Genomic DNA, 15469 nt, shown 5'->3' on the forward strand with positions numbered 1-15469 from the left:
TGGATCTTTTACATCCATTTGATTATAATCGGAACATAGTGAGAGGCAACAATCAAAACACAAAGTCAGATAATTGGAGTGTAGATAGAGATTGGGATACAATTAATTGTAAACACGTAAAATTACAACGTAATGTAAAAAGAGATTGGTATGATTGTAACATACAGACAGAAAGGACTAAATCAAATGAGAGAGGCGAGTAGTTCCGACTGGAATGCAGAGATGCAAGGTTACAATGTAACCTTGGAACGTGGAGACACAGCTATAATCAGATCTTACATAAATGCAATCAGAATGAACAGAATGTGCTATTACATTGGCAGCACTGAAACTAGAGGTAAAATAAGGCTACAATTAAACGTAGAGACAGGGCTGTGACAGGAATGTACAGGAAGAACAGATGACTGTCAATAGCACAGAAATAGGCCTGTCACAGTACAGTCTGACAGAGGCATGATGAAATGGTGTGTGAGACTGGGCTACAATCAAATGTGCAGAGAGACACGTCTTCTCCAATGTTGCACTCATGAAATCTCAGTTACTATGATGTATAAGATTTCGCAAATTATTTTAATATGCTGCTTCTACAATGCTAATCATCAGATTATTCACAATTATTATACAGGGTTTATACAAGGTAGGATGGCTATTTAGCCCATCTAGCTGATGGTTCCATATAAACATTTCATTATCCGTTACACCATCTAACTACCTTTGCATAACTTCAAAGATGTTGCCTTCGGTACCCCTCCGAGACTGACACTTATATTTCACATGGCTCCTCTCACACAAAATATCTAGTCTGAAGCAAATAATTTATGTAGCTGGAATACCCCAATGTTCTCATGTAAAATGGCCGGTCATAGTCAAATCTATTCTGGGGAAGCCTCGGTCAACTTAGCTGCTGTCTACACAAGTGTCAATAGTTTCTCATTTCTGAATCTGAAGTTTGGGTTTCAAGACCCAGTACAGAAACTTGGGCACAAGATCTCGGTTGATACTCCCAGTGCAGTGTTGAAGATGTGCTGCACTGTCATAGATACCGCCTTTTAGGGAAGACATAAACGATTCCATTACTATTTGGAGCAGCAGCGTTCACCCCAATGTGCTGGCCAATAGTTATCTTTTAACAAGCATCACTAAAACAGATTCTATAGTTATCACATGGTTGTTTGTGGGATCTTACTGTGTGCAATTAACTGCCAAGTTTTCGAAGTTACAAAAGTAACTACACTGCAAAAGCACTTTATTAGTTGTGAAATGCTTTTGAACATCCCAAGTCACGACAGCCACTATAAAAATGCACAATGCATGTCTTTCTTTCTCACAAATTGACAACAGTTAAATGTGTCATGGTACTGGTTTACAGGCTCATCCTTTTATTGTGCAGTTTCTCCGACCTTGGTCTTGTATCTTTTGCCACACTTTGGGCATGGGTACGGCCGATCATCCGAATGTGCCCTCATGTGTTCCTTTACATGGGCGATGCTCTTGTATAGTTTGCCACACTCCCCACATTTGAAGCGCCGCTCATTGTAGTGCGATTCCATGTGCTTCCTCAGAATGTAGGCTGTCATAAATTCCTTCTCACACAGCTCACACTGGTGGGGCTTGTAACCTGGAAGAACACAGACAGTTTAGCAAATACATGCTGCACAGCCCGATACAAAGACCACTGAAACTTGGGCTCTCCCCCTATTCTTTCTACTCACGGTCAAGGCAGAAAGTTAACTTCAAGAGCAGATTCACATCTCATATGATTGAAACTGAAAACCATCAATGTGTTAGAGACTAATCCCCCTTTTATATCTGTGTTAAACTCACTCTGTCCACTCTAAGATTATGATCCAGAATATCTTCCATGCAAGGTCACTGATCTCTCAATGTTTCTATACCATCTCTCTATATAGTATCAGTGTATTGATCCTCCTCCATCAGTCCTATCCAGCTTTCATTATCCAAATATACAAAAAAGGTGTCCAAGGATCCAATGCTGTAAATGCACGGCCCAGCAGGCAGTTGGGAGCCTAGTATGGTAAATGGTCAACAGTGGCTGCATCAGCATCCAGTGCGGCACTTTCCATTCCTGGTAGTCGGGAATCTTTATTTTACTAAATTTGCATTTGTAAAACACTTTTAATGTAATAAAACATTCTATAGAACTTTACAAGAGTGATTTTTTTTGAACTTGAGCCGCATGAAGAGGACCTGCTAACACAAGGAGCATTATAAAAGGAGAAAATAGAGTTAGTGAGATTTAGAGAGGGAGTTCCAGAGCTTAGAGCCTTGGCAGCTGAGGACACTGCCACCAATTGTGGAGTGAACAAAATCAGGGCTGTGCAAGAGGCCAGAACTGAATTGAGCACAAAGATCTTACGGGTTTTTTATATACATTTAAAGTACCCAATTGTTTTCTTTTCAATTAAGGGGCAATTTAGCATGGCCAATCCACCTATCCTGAACATCTTTTGGTTGTGGGAGTGAGAGCAACGCAAACACGGGGAGAATGTGAAAACTCCACACGGACAGTGACCCGGGGCCGGGATCGAATCTGGGTCCTCACCGCCATGAGGCAGCAGTGCTAACCACTGCACCACAATGCCACCCGAGATCGTACAGAGTTGTAGGAGGTCATAGAGATGTGATCGGAAGCCAGGAAACCAAATTCTCTTTAACCACTGGATTAAATTTAGCAAGAGCACAAGCCTGTCTTGAAAGGTAACAATAAAACAACACTGTGACCTTCAAATGTGTTGCACTCACTTGCATCATACCTCAGACATGAAGCGTGGAATTTGGCTGCAAAGGGAGCGCATATAAAGCAAAATAAATAACTAGATTTATAGACAAATTGCAACAGAGGGAAGCTGCAACAGATCTACTCCTGTAATGTCCAGACCAGCACATCTGGTAAAAGCAGTGCCATGCATTGACCATCAGAGAGCTGTACTGATGTGTTCATCAGGAAGAAGAGAGAAGGGATTGAAGGACATGGCAAGAAATTGGAATTGTTCGATGAAAAACAAACAAAATTATTCAAACTAATGGTCTTTTTCAATTCTTAAAAATTCTGAGTTGATATGAAGAGATGATTATTTTGGTGACCCACTATGATCTCCCCCAACTCTTTCCTCTTGCATATCCCCGATTTCATTTGCTCCACCATTGGCCTTCAGTCACCCCATCCCCAAACTCTAGAAATACCTTCCTAAACCTCCCTGCCTCTCTCCCTTCATTTAAGACCCCACTCCATAAAACCTAGCTCATTGATTAAGCTATCCTAATATCCTTTTAATGTGACTCCATGTCAAACTTTGTCTGCTAATTGTTCCTGTGGGCAACTTGGGACTTTTTACTATGTTAACAGTACAATATAGATACAAGTTGCTGTTGAAGTGAGGAAGGAACTATAAACCAAAGCACACTCAATAAATATTTGAGCACAAGAGACAGTAACACGAGTGTATGGATCATGTGCCTTGTTTACTCACCTAAATGTGCTTTAATGTGCAGACGGAGGTAGCTGACTCCTTTGAACACTCGACTGCAGTGAGGGCACTGGAAACTATTGTAGCTCCTCTCACTTTTTGAGTTTACCTGCATATACAAAAAGTGCAAGGCATATTTAAATTAAAGTGAAAGTGCCATGAAAAGTACTAAACCGTCAGATCCTCCCCCATAACCCATTTTTTGGGGAAGATGTTAGGCGAAGGACATGGCTCCCCTCTTGTCAATTCATGAGTTAAATGTCATCTTAAGGGTGACACACAGCTTAGAAGGAACTTAGCAGGGAACCTCCGCAGCTCCAGAGACAGGATCTACAATCAGATTGGCACACACAGACAAGAGAAAGTAAGCCTTATTGATTCAAGGTCATAAGACTGAAATATAGATCCTCTCCTGAGCTTACTGCTCAAAACTCCTGCTCAAGATTTGGAAGGAGACAGATTTCCCTGTGTGGCACAAGGTTGATATTGGTATGAAAATATGATTATTAGGACTGAGATAAGATATTGGGATTCGCTCCACTACAGTAGACAAGGTTAAGAAGAAATTTTAATATATTTTTCAAGTCCTAAAATGCTTAGATGCAATGAATAGAGGAAAACTACTTCAACTGATTAGGGAGTGAGTTATGAGGTGTCATCAATTTAAAATTAGTTGAATTTCTTTGCACACAAGATTGTTTGAAACATGAACTGCTTTGCCAGAAAGATGAATTAAGTCAAACGATATTGCATCTTTGCTGCTTTGACAAAGAGTCATCGGACTCTAAACTTTAGCTCTTTTCTCTCCCTACAGATGCTGCCAGACCTGCTGAGATTTTCCAGCATTTTCTCTTTCATTTGACACTGCATCTTTTAATAGCAAAGCAAATAAACATCTGAATCAGAGTACTATTAATCATTATTTATTCTTCTGATGAGGCCATTGCCTAGTTTCCCCCAGAGAAGATAGGACTGAGCCTTCTTCTTGAACTGCTGTAATCCATGTGGTGAAGGTTGCTCTCACAATGTTGCTAAGTTGGTGATATGGTGTGCACGAGGGAGAGGCCGCGTGCGTGAGGGAGAGGCCGTGAGGGTGCGTATACAAGGGAGAGGGCGCGTGCGCAAGGGAGAGGGCGCGTGCGCAAGGGAGAGGATGCGTGCGCAAGGGAGAGGGCGCGTGCGCGAGGGGAGCATGTGAGAAAGTGAGCGTGTGAAAGAGAGAGTGACAGAGACAGTGAGAGAGTGTGAGAGATAGACAGAAAGAGAGTGAGCAAGCGAGAGTGAGGGAGAGACAGTGAACGAGAGAGAAAGTGCACGAGTATGTGTCCGGCCCACTCCTTGTCTCAGGATTCTTATTCACCCTCACCCCCAAATACCAACACATACTCTCACCCACTTTCACAGTGGGAGAGGGAAGTGAGTGCCCTAAGACTGAGAGTGAGCCAGACATGCTCACATACACTTTCTCATACTCTAATGGGCATCTTTATTAATTACTCTTTTTTCAAATGATCAGTTTATTGCCATGATATTGCTTTAGTTTTGCTTTGCAAGTTGTTTCTTCTGTTCATACCTCTATTAAAAAAAATATATTTAATGTTGTGCCGAATCGCATCTTTCCAAAATTTTGTTCATCAGCTCAAGTGAGAAGAAATGTGGCCCCACACGCAAGAGGCCTGGACAAGTCTGCCCGAAAGCATTTCATAGCCCATTAATTAGAATTTAAATGCTATCACTATTGTTGAGGAAAACAAAAAGTCAATTAATGCACAAGATTCCCACAAGCTCAACTGATGCTGCTGTTTGAAGAATGGAAGTTAATAAAGAGAGAATTCATACAATGCAGCAGGAGGTCATTTGGCCCATTGAGTCTGTACCAAATTTCCGAAAGAGCACCCTGCATAGACCCAATCCCCTGCCCTAACCCCGTAACACCATTTAACCTTTGGACAACCAAACACCGTGGCCAATCTACCTAACCTGCACATCTTTGGACTGTGAGAAGAATAAATAATGATTAATAGTACTCTGATTCAGATGTTTATTTGGAAACCAGAACACCTGGAGGAAATTCAGACAGACATGCAGAGAATGTACAAACTCTACACAGTCACCCGAGGTCGGAATTGAATCCGGGCCCCTGGCGCAGTGAGGTACCAGTGCCAACCATTGTTTTTTTACATTTAGAGTACCCAAATCATTTTTTCCAATTAAGGGGCAATTTAGCGTGGCCAATCCACCTACCCTGCACATCTGTGGATTGTGGGGGCGAAACCCACGCAAACACGGGAGAATGTGCAAATTCCACACAACAGTGACCCAGAGCCGGGATCGAACATGGGACCTAGGCGCCGTGAGGCAGCAATGCTAACCACTGCGCCACCGTGGTGCCCCACCAACCACTCTTAATTATATCTTAATTGTGTTTAATTACATGCAGGTGATGGACTTCCACGGGTGGACCGAGGATTCACTCGTGTCCTAATAGATACGGTCCGCAATATAGTATTAAAAAGCCCCCAAATAGTACAAATAGACATAATCCAAAACTGTGTATGCTTATAATGTGTAACTCTTGTAAATCAATGATTGTAAAAGTGTGTACAGATTTGATTCAATTATATCCTTCATCACATAGCTTTCTGGAGTAAAATATGGTATCAGAGGATTGGTGTCTAAAGGTGAAAATTTGAAACTAAGAAAAGATTTTTCACACAGAAAAATTGTGGTCATTCTGAATAACCAGAGAAAGTAAGTGTAAATTGTCAGGACATGGTTATCAGTAATAATTGGAGTTTGAACCATATGACCAGCAGAAGAATGAAATGCACATGTGAACACTGATTAGGCCCTGTCAAAAAAAAACAAAGTAAGGCCTTGACAAAGCTGACTCCTGCAAGAAATAAAATGAAAAGGGAAGTATTTTGTAAGACAAATTTCAATCAGTTGGAGAGCGATGAAGGTTTGGGTCTTCTCGAGTTCTGTGATGGAATGTACAAGAACGATGACCTGTTAAATGTCTAAGAGGCGTGGGAAAACTTTGATAAGATTTCACAAAACAAATAGTCATTCCATGGAAGAATATATCACGGACTTTAACAGATTGCATAAAAGATTGACAAAATTCAATTTGGGGATTTCTAGATTTTAAATTGCTGGATTGCAAGGGAAACAACAAAATGATAAACATGAGCATCTTCCAAGACATAGATTTGCCAAGTATAGAGGACATGCTAATCTCACATCAGCTGAGATGGATGGGAAATGTTGTCAGAATGCCTGACTCAAGACTGCCCTAACAGGTGCTATATTCAGACCCAAGCCCAGGGAGACCGCTCACACAGGAGCCAAAGGAAACATTTCAAAAACAATCTCAAAACTTTCATAAAAGTCTGCACTACTAATATCAACACATGGGGAGGGTTCAGTCCCAGCCCGGGTCACTGTCCGTGTGGAGTTTGTACATTCTCCCCTTGTCTGCGTGGGTCTCACCACCACAGCCCAAAAGATATGCAGGGTAGGTGCATTGGCTACACTAAATTACCCTTTAATTTGAAAAAAAAAATAGAATTGGGTATTCAAAATTTATCTTTTTTAAATCAACACATGGGAAGGAGATGTCCAAATGTGACCAAAGGAGCTACTCATCATCAAAATAGTATCAAAGGCTTCCAACCAACAAGAGTAGCCAGTAAGAGAAAATGGCAAGTGAGACAGAAAGGGGAGCTTCTTGAAACAACAATCCGCCACCAGCTCTACTGACCAACAACCAAAGTCCTCACTGTGGGAGAGCCTCCAAGGCCATGACACGGTTCTTTAGCCATCAGCGAACCCACTGTCAACACTGAAAACTCACTTCCACCCAGCCTTCCGCAAGGAAGAATCATCCTTGACATGAGAAATTACCGATGATGAATGAGAGTGACCATGACACAAAGAACTATCACACCCAAAAACCAATTGCCTAGAGTGGATACTCGTGTCATAAATATTCCAGAGGGTTCTTGTGAACGTAAGGATGAGGCAATTGTGGCCCGTACAGAAAAGGGTACTGGTAAGTTTAAATATTGGTTGAATGAAGCGAGGTCCATGGGTTGACAGAATGGGATGAAAGAGTGGAGTAAGAAACTATATTGCTAGCACTGATGGTGTGGCCAGAAGTGTGTCAGGAAATAATCACTTATCAGAGAAAGATCCTTTGATAACACAAGAGGGAGATCTCACAAGAATAGCCCAGACAAGATAAAACTGCAAATAGATGCTATAGCTTGAATAGATTAGATAATGGCCATAGAAAATTTTTGGAACAGAACTAGAAGCAGAAGCTCTTGTGGCTGTCAGGTTTTGGTGGCTGCCAATGAACTTGAGGATAAACTAACACAATAGGCAAAACAAAGGGGCAGCAGGGTAGCATGGTGGTTAGCATAAATGCTTCACAGCTCCAGGGTCCCAGGTTCGATTCCCGGCTGGGTCACTGTCTGTGTGGAGTCTGCACGTCCTCCCCCTGTGTGCGTGGGTTTCCTCCGGGTGCTCCGGTTTCCTCCCACAGTCCAAAGATGTGCGGGTTAGGTGGATGGGCCATGCTAAATTGCCCGTAGTGTCCTAATAAAAGTAAGGTTAAGGGGGGGGGTTGTTGGGTTACGGGTATAGGGTGGATACGTAGGTTTGAGTAGGGTGATCATGGCTCGGCACAACATTGAGGGCCGAAGGGCCTGTTCTGTGCTGTACTGTTCTATGTTCTATGTTCTAAAGGGAATTAGATATCTGGAGAGTTTGAAATCTATTCTATGCTATGCTATTTTTCAGAGAGAAGTGTTTCTGAAACCACACAAAGAAAGCAGCAGAGAAGGGAAACTATGAAACTAAAGACATGTGTCTATGGTCTGAATGATGCTTCTAGTGTGTAGTATTTTGACAGAGATCTGTTTTGCTGAAAATAGCTGTGTTCAACTAAAAACAGATTCCAAGGATTGAGGGGTCCACATCTCAATGTTCTGTTTGAACCAACATTGGGTAAAATAATGCACTAAAAGGTACCTGATCATCTTCCTCCATCTCACTGCAATCATCCTCTCTGACATCCTCTTCAATGCCTCCCTCGACAGTCAATGGAGATGCTTCTGTGGATTTCTCAGAATCTTCCCCAATTGTTACAGTTTCGATTACAATCCCAGAATTCCTCATGGCCTGACAGATCAGGTTCTCGTTGCCAGCCTCTCCTTCTGTAGGCAGCTCGGTGGAAGCAGGTGACTGTAGAATAAAGAAAAACATTGATCATCATCTCTTCAACAGTTCAATACATATACATTGTTTGACCAAAAGCATTCTTTTGGAACAAAACTTTAGAATTGTTCCTCACACATACACAGATTCCCATATACAGTAATAGGACTGATCAGGGTGGCATGGTGGCGCAGAGGTTAGCACTGCTGCCTTGCGGCACCGAGGACCTGAGTTCAATCCCAACTAGCTTCAAGTCCCTGGCCTTGTGGAGTTTTCACATTCTCCCTGTGTCTGCCTGGGTCTCACTCCTACGACCCAAAGATGTGCAGGGTAGGTGGACTGGCCATGCTAAATTGTTCCTTAAGTGGAATTTATTTTTAAAATTACATTAAAAAAAGATTTTAAAACGAATAATAGGACTGATCAATAATTCAATGATTAAAACATGATTATGGATGAGGAAGGCCCTTTGGCTCACCTTTCCAAATAGACCCTACATTCCCTCATATCATATTCCCTCAAAAGATTTTTTTTACTACAAAAAACAGTCAACAAACCAGTCACTGCTGACTGTATTATATTCTCACATACAGAATTAACATGAGATGGACATAAATTAACAGGTAAACTGAGGTCCAACACACTACAAACTGCACGTTAAATAGCAGACCCAACCAAGACACAAGACAGGTCCCAGACATCTGTCATCGCCGAGAGCCACAAAAGTTCTTTAAACCTCTTTCTTCCTTACAAGGCATTTCAGTTCTTCACCTCCAAACAGCTCATCTGATTTCCACCCATGTTCCACAGGTATAATCCTCACCCAAAAGCCACACCATTCCAGATCTCTCTCAAATCTCCTCCACGGTCCAGCCTTCTTGGTTTTCTTTTCCAGCTGAGCCAGGCTACACTTTAGCATCTAAACACAGGCATGGTCCCAGCTCATCAGCCACATTGCTGCCGACAAATGCTTCTGTGCATCACCAAGTCCCAACTCTCCAGTTCCACCAAGTAAATACTGCTCCTGGGTTTCCCAGTGCCCCAATTCTTAGCTGCATTGAGTAAATGCTGCTCCTGGGCATCCCTGAGCACCAGGTGTTAGGTGCACCGAGCTATCGAGAGCCTCTGGGGCTTTTCTTAGCCCCAGTTCCTTCAGTACCACGGAGCTAACCCAGCACTTCAGCTGCATGGAGTTGAGCTTCCCTGCCATCTGTCCCCAACTCCCCTGTCATATGGCCTAGTTTTTGTGCTGCAAAACACCAGTCTGTAGTCAGCTTTTCACACCCTCTCCAAGCAGATCGTCCTTGCACATGCACCATTATCAGCCCTCATCTTCGCAGCAACATTCCCTGGAAGCACTGACGACAGGAAACACTCTCACTGCACTTTCGCCAGTTCCTGACATGACAGGAACTGTAATCTTCAACCTCCATCCTGAATACCCATGAACCCAACAGTACAGATTCACTCACGTACCCCAGTGCAACCTTTTCAGTACTGCAGTAGAATGCCAGCTTAGAATTTTGTGTTCACCGTTCTAGGGTGGGATTTGAACTCACAATGAAATGAATGAAATGAAAATCGCTTATTGTCACGAGTAGGCTTCAATGAAGTTACTGTGAATAGCCGCTAGTCGCCACATTCCGGCGCCTGCCGGGGAGGCTGGTACGGGAATCGAACCGTGCTGCTGGCCTGCTTTAAAAGCCAGCGATTTAGCCCAGTGAGCTAAACCAGCCCCATAAACAACCCTCTAACTCAGAGGTGAGAGTTCCACCCAAGAAATAGAGAAGCTGCTCATTAAGTACTTTGCTTCAATTTTCAATGGAGAAAGAGACAAGGGGCTAGTCAGGTTACCTGATGAGGAACAATAACAAATAAAGACGAAGATCCAAAAGGAAACAGTTTTCAAAAATTATTGGGAGCAAAAATAGAAAAGTCCTAAATCAATGGAAGTCCTAAATACTAAAGGAGCTTGGCAGGGAAGTAGCCAAAGCACAAATCAGAAGTTTCTAACATTCTCTGGAAATTTGAATTGGCCCAAAGGATTGAAGAATAACAAATGTTCCAATCCTGTTCAAGTAAGGGATAAGGCACAGAATTACAGGTGTCATCATACCATTGTCTGTAGGTCAATTGAATCATGAAATTGTAAGGTTCCATTTAATAATGGAGATAAATTATATCTTGTACAAATGATAAGTTTATTTCTGGATTAACTCCCTCTTTATCCAACATGAAAGGGGATGACTTTTTAAACATTAAATATCAGAGCATGTTTGTAAGATTTACCTCTGATTTCTGTTCAACATCAGGATCCAGACCATGGCTCAGATTATGTACTTGCACTTCCTCAATGTTTCCTTCAGAATTTGTCAGCACATTGATCACGGCTGTCGTATCTGGAGAATTTGGTGTTGCCAGTTCTACAATCTGTTTGTTTACTGGAAGTTAAGAAGATATTGAACAAGGGCAGAAAGTGAGAAAACACTTGCTGAGCTTTACATCACTTTAACTCTCAGCTGCTTTTTAACAAATGCAAGGCTCACCACACCATTTTGCTCAATAAAATCAACACTGCTGATGGCTGGTGATGTGAACGTGCTCTGTGCATCTGTGACAGAGAGCTTTGGAACACCAATAACCTCTCTCCTGCAGTCTCAGGAAACAAGAGAACATGTAGTTTTCTTTTTTTTTATTTAGAGTACCCAATTATTGTTTTCCAATTAGTGGCTAGCACTGTGGCTTCACAGCACCAGGGTCCCAGGTTCGATTCCCCGCTGGGTCACTGTCTGTGCAGAGTCTGCACGTTCTCCCAGTGTCTGCGTGGGTTTCCTCCGGGTGCTACGGTTTCCTCCCACAGTCCAAAGACGTGCAGGTTAGGTGGATTGGCCATGCTAAATTGCCCTTAGTGTCCAAAAAGGTTAGGAGGGGTTATTGGGTTACAGGATAGGGTGGGAGTGAGGGTTTAAGTGGGTCGGTGCAGACTCGCTGGGCCGAATGGTTTCCTTCTGCACTGTATATTCTATGTTCTGATTAAGGGCAATTTAGCGTGGCCAATCCATCTAACCCGCACGTCTGTCCATCTTTGTGTTGTGGGGATGAAACCCACGCAGACACAGGGAGAATGTGCAAATTTCACACAGAAAGTGACCCAAGGCTGGGATCGAACCCAGGTCCTCAGCGCCGTAGGCAGCAGTGCTAACCACTGTGCTATCCAACAGGTGGTTTTCTAACATAATATTAATCCACTCCATACATGTGCTGTCTAATGTTTTTGATGGAACATCTTGGTAAATTTCCATGTAATTTTGTATTTTTAATCAACTTTTCCTTCAACTACTTGACCACAGCTGAAGAATTGGATGCCTAACATATGCAACAGAATGGTCTCAACAGGATACCTTATTCTTTCTCTCCACATGTTTTAACACAATAAAAATGCTGCTTAGCATTCCTCAGGCTGGAATAACATATAACATAGGAACAGCTGGAGGTCATTCAGCCACTCAATTAGATCGTTGAACAACATCCACAGCCTTTTAGGAGAGAGAGTTCAGATTTCCACAACCCTTTGTACAAAGAAGCCCATTCTGACACCATAACTGAATGGCCTAAATACAATTTTAAAGTTATGCCCCCCCTTGTTTTAGGTTCCTAGTTCTTTCTCTCCACCGTACAATTTTCTTTAGTCATTCTAAACATCTTAATTTAGATTACCTCTTAATCTTCTCTATTCAAGGGAATAAGTCTAGTCCATGCAATCTGTCCTCATACATTTTACACTTTCAGCTCCAGTTACACTTTGTATCTTCTCCAAGGTATCCTTGACCAGAACTGAGCATGATACTCGATTTGGGCTGTATTCAGAGTTTTGAACAACTATTTAAAAAGAGAATTTCCCTCCTTTTGTACTCCACTCCCTTGCAAATCCAATAGCCTTTTTAATCAGGAACTGGCAAGAACCTACTTCATGATTCGTCCGAGTCTCAATCCACATTTAAAACCACCTCAATCTAACATGAAATGCATGGCCAGAGTCCCAATGGATCAACATGTTGAAGAACACATGGTCAATGCAGTACCTTCCTGAATCTCAGGTTTATTCACTGGCTCAGGCTCTTCCTGGTAAGGTGTCGAAACCAGTTTCATTTGCTGGAACTTTACTTTTTCTGTACAAGGGGTGATGGCCTTCATGTGACGAGTGAGGGCTCCAGATTCTCGGAAACTCATCGCACACAACCGGCATTTGTAAGGCCGCTCATCTGGGGAGACACCGTAACAGCTGTTAAAACCCCAGTCCAAACTCTGACAAATCTTCCAACACTGGTCAATATGCTGGACATTTACCCAACCCCTCCAGAGAGCTCAGTAATTTAAAACCACCAAGCTGCTGAACAATTAAACATCTTTAACTAAGAACACGTTAACACATGGATTGATCAAATAAAATTCACTTTTGGAAAGGGAACATTAACTCGGATTTCACTAGGAATCTGAATGAAATTATTCCAGATTTACAATATGTGTGGAGCATAAACACTAGCACAAACCAATTGGACCAAATGGCCTGTTTCTATGCAATAAATTATACGTAAAGTAGTAAAATTTTCCTCAAAATAGATATGGGGAGGGTTAGAATTACACTTAGGACTTTTTCTTTGTCAACAGGGTACATACAAAAATACACAGATGACAAGCAACAGAAAGCAGGGAAAGGAAAGCAACAATTGGGTAAACCTGTCTGGGAGGAAATACTGGGCACCAACTCAACCAGAGAGCTTGACTGAAACCAATAGAGAGCCAATCAGCAACACAGGGTGCTGTTTAATTTGTGACGGATGGAAAGTGCCAAATCCTCCATTCTGAAATGAGGGGATTGGAGGATCACTCAGACCCACAAATGGCCCAAAAAGGATCAGAGAAAAGTGCCAACAGCATCCAGTGAACCAGAGACTTTAAATATGGTAATTGATGGAGGAAGAACGACAGAAGCTAAGAAAGCGCTCACTGAAATGCACAACTGCGTTACATACAGCCAAACCCAGCCGCCTTGCCTGCTTTTTCTCACCTGTGTGCCGTCGGTTGTGTCTAACTAAAGATCCCTTTGTTCTAAATGACATCCCACAAATCTTGCATTTGAAAGCCTTTTTGTCACTATGGGTAACCATGTGTGCCTTTAGGATGACAGCCTGCAAGTATAGCATCAGACCCTCTGAAAACAGGTTCCGGACTGGCAGATTCAATTTATTCTCTTTTACACACACACACACGCACACACACACCTTTCTATTTTAAAATCATGTAAACTTACCAGGATACCTTGAACTTCTGAGCTGATATTTGTGACGGCTGTAGAAATTAACTTCATTCACCACATCAAGGAGTTACTGATGAGTTCTTTATTAATGGGCAGTATTAATGAGTCCAAATGAAGAAAAGGGGCAGGAGGTGCTGTGGTTCCACAACTATAACGTTGCATACCCCATTTTTAAGGGCACCCACGATGCTCAGGGCTCACAAGTAACAGGGGCACACCCCTGCTATGAAAGGTCAACAGTTCTTACAAGTGTTATACATGGACGATGTTCTGTATTTTTTTCAAATTACAACATTTTGCTTGTTTATTTTTTTTTTAATTCATCTATTTCTCCCCAACCTTGCACAGTCAATTATTCCTATGGCAAGACACAATCTGCCATTGCCACTCATCCAATAGCTAAAAGGTGCACAAGTACTGTGTACAACAACTCCCTTACACTAGTCTCAAAGGTTTATTAAACCCAAACAGAGATTGAATTAAGGGGTTAAAAAAAGTGAAAACCTCTCATGTACACTCACCTAACGCTAGCAAAAGGGCTGTTCCATTTCATTCACTCTTCACAATCTAGCACATAGTCTGCAATTACAACCCCTCCCCAAAGTCTAGGTGATTTAACTGACCGTTTTGAAGGTCTTTTCGCAGACCTGACACACGAATCGCCCTTCATCAGTTAGAATCATCTCAAATCCCTTATTTTCAGCCTCATTCTCTTCCTCTGTGCTTTTCTCGCATGCGTGGTCATCACCTCCATCACTGGTGGGCTGCTCGCTCTGCTGCAACTGAGGATATTCACACAATTGCTCCTCTGAGATCTGGCATATCTTGCTGTTCCCATCATCTAGAAACAAGAGTGTATAAATTAGGAGATAGAGCACTGCACTGATCCAAGACAATGTGATGCGACTCATCCCAAAAGAGGCCCTAGCACTGCACTGAATCCAGACAACAGTGACTCTTGGACATTTCAGTTTTTAAAGCCACAGCCAGCATCATTCCAAGTTTCGCAAGCCTTCAACTTCTCATAAAATCCAAAATTTGAAAAACAGAAACTGTAGCGGCTAATTTCATGGGGTGGTGAATTTGATCTAGAACCTGTGTTCAAATTTCACCAGAGTTAACAGGCTCTCTCTGCTTGTTCTAAGTGAAATGAGCATGGTCTGTCTCAATCCAGTTCTAATGCATCTCTAGCCACATTACAAAACTGTGCTTAATTAACCAAATCATTCACAAAGACACATGATAGCTACAGTCCAGAGCATTCGCCTGATGTTGGGATTGAGAAACAATAACAGTACACTGTAATGGGAGCTATACTCTGCACCTGAACCATGCCATACCTGACCTGGGAGTGCTTGATGCCAGCAGTGGATTCTTGAAATGGCAATTATTTAAAATCCCAGAGCTGAAACCTGTCACCTGTGGCAAACTTCACACAAAA

At 42.3% G+C, this 15469-nt stretch overlaps 1 protein-coding gene across 2 annotated transcripts in view; it reads right to left on the reverse strand.

The window, feature by feature from the left end:
- e4f1 (E4F transcription factor 1) overlaps positions 1-15469 on the reverse strand; it is a 45006-nt gene that overhangs the window by 15993 nt on the left and 13544 nt on the right. For both annotated transcript variants that reach the window (XM_038820140.1, XM_038820139.1), the window contains exons 4-10: positions 14652-14869; positions 13780-13900; positions 12794-12973; positions 11001-11152; positions 8526-8738; positions 3492-3597; positions 1401-1618 (exon numbers count right to left, since the gene is read on the reverse strand). In XM_038820140.1, coding sequence (XP_038676068.1) covers positions 1401-1618; positions 3492-3597; positions 8526-8738; positions 11001-11152; positions 12794-12973; positions 13780-13900; positions 14652-14869 — 1208 coding nt within the window. The remainder of the gene's footprint in view (positions 1-1400; positions 1619-3491; positions 3598-8525; positions 8739-11000; positions 11153-12793; positions 12974-13779; positions 13901-14651; positions 14870-15469) is intronic.

This window comes from Scyliorhinus canicula, chromosome 15 (assembly GCF_902713615.1).
Source record: "Scyliorhinus canicula chromosome 15, sScyCan1.1, whole genome shotgun sequence".
Taxonomy (NCBI): Eukaryota; Metazoa; Chordata; class Chondrichthyes; order Carcharhiniformes; family Scyliorhinidae; genus Scyliorhinus; species Scyliorhinus canicula.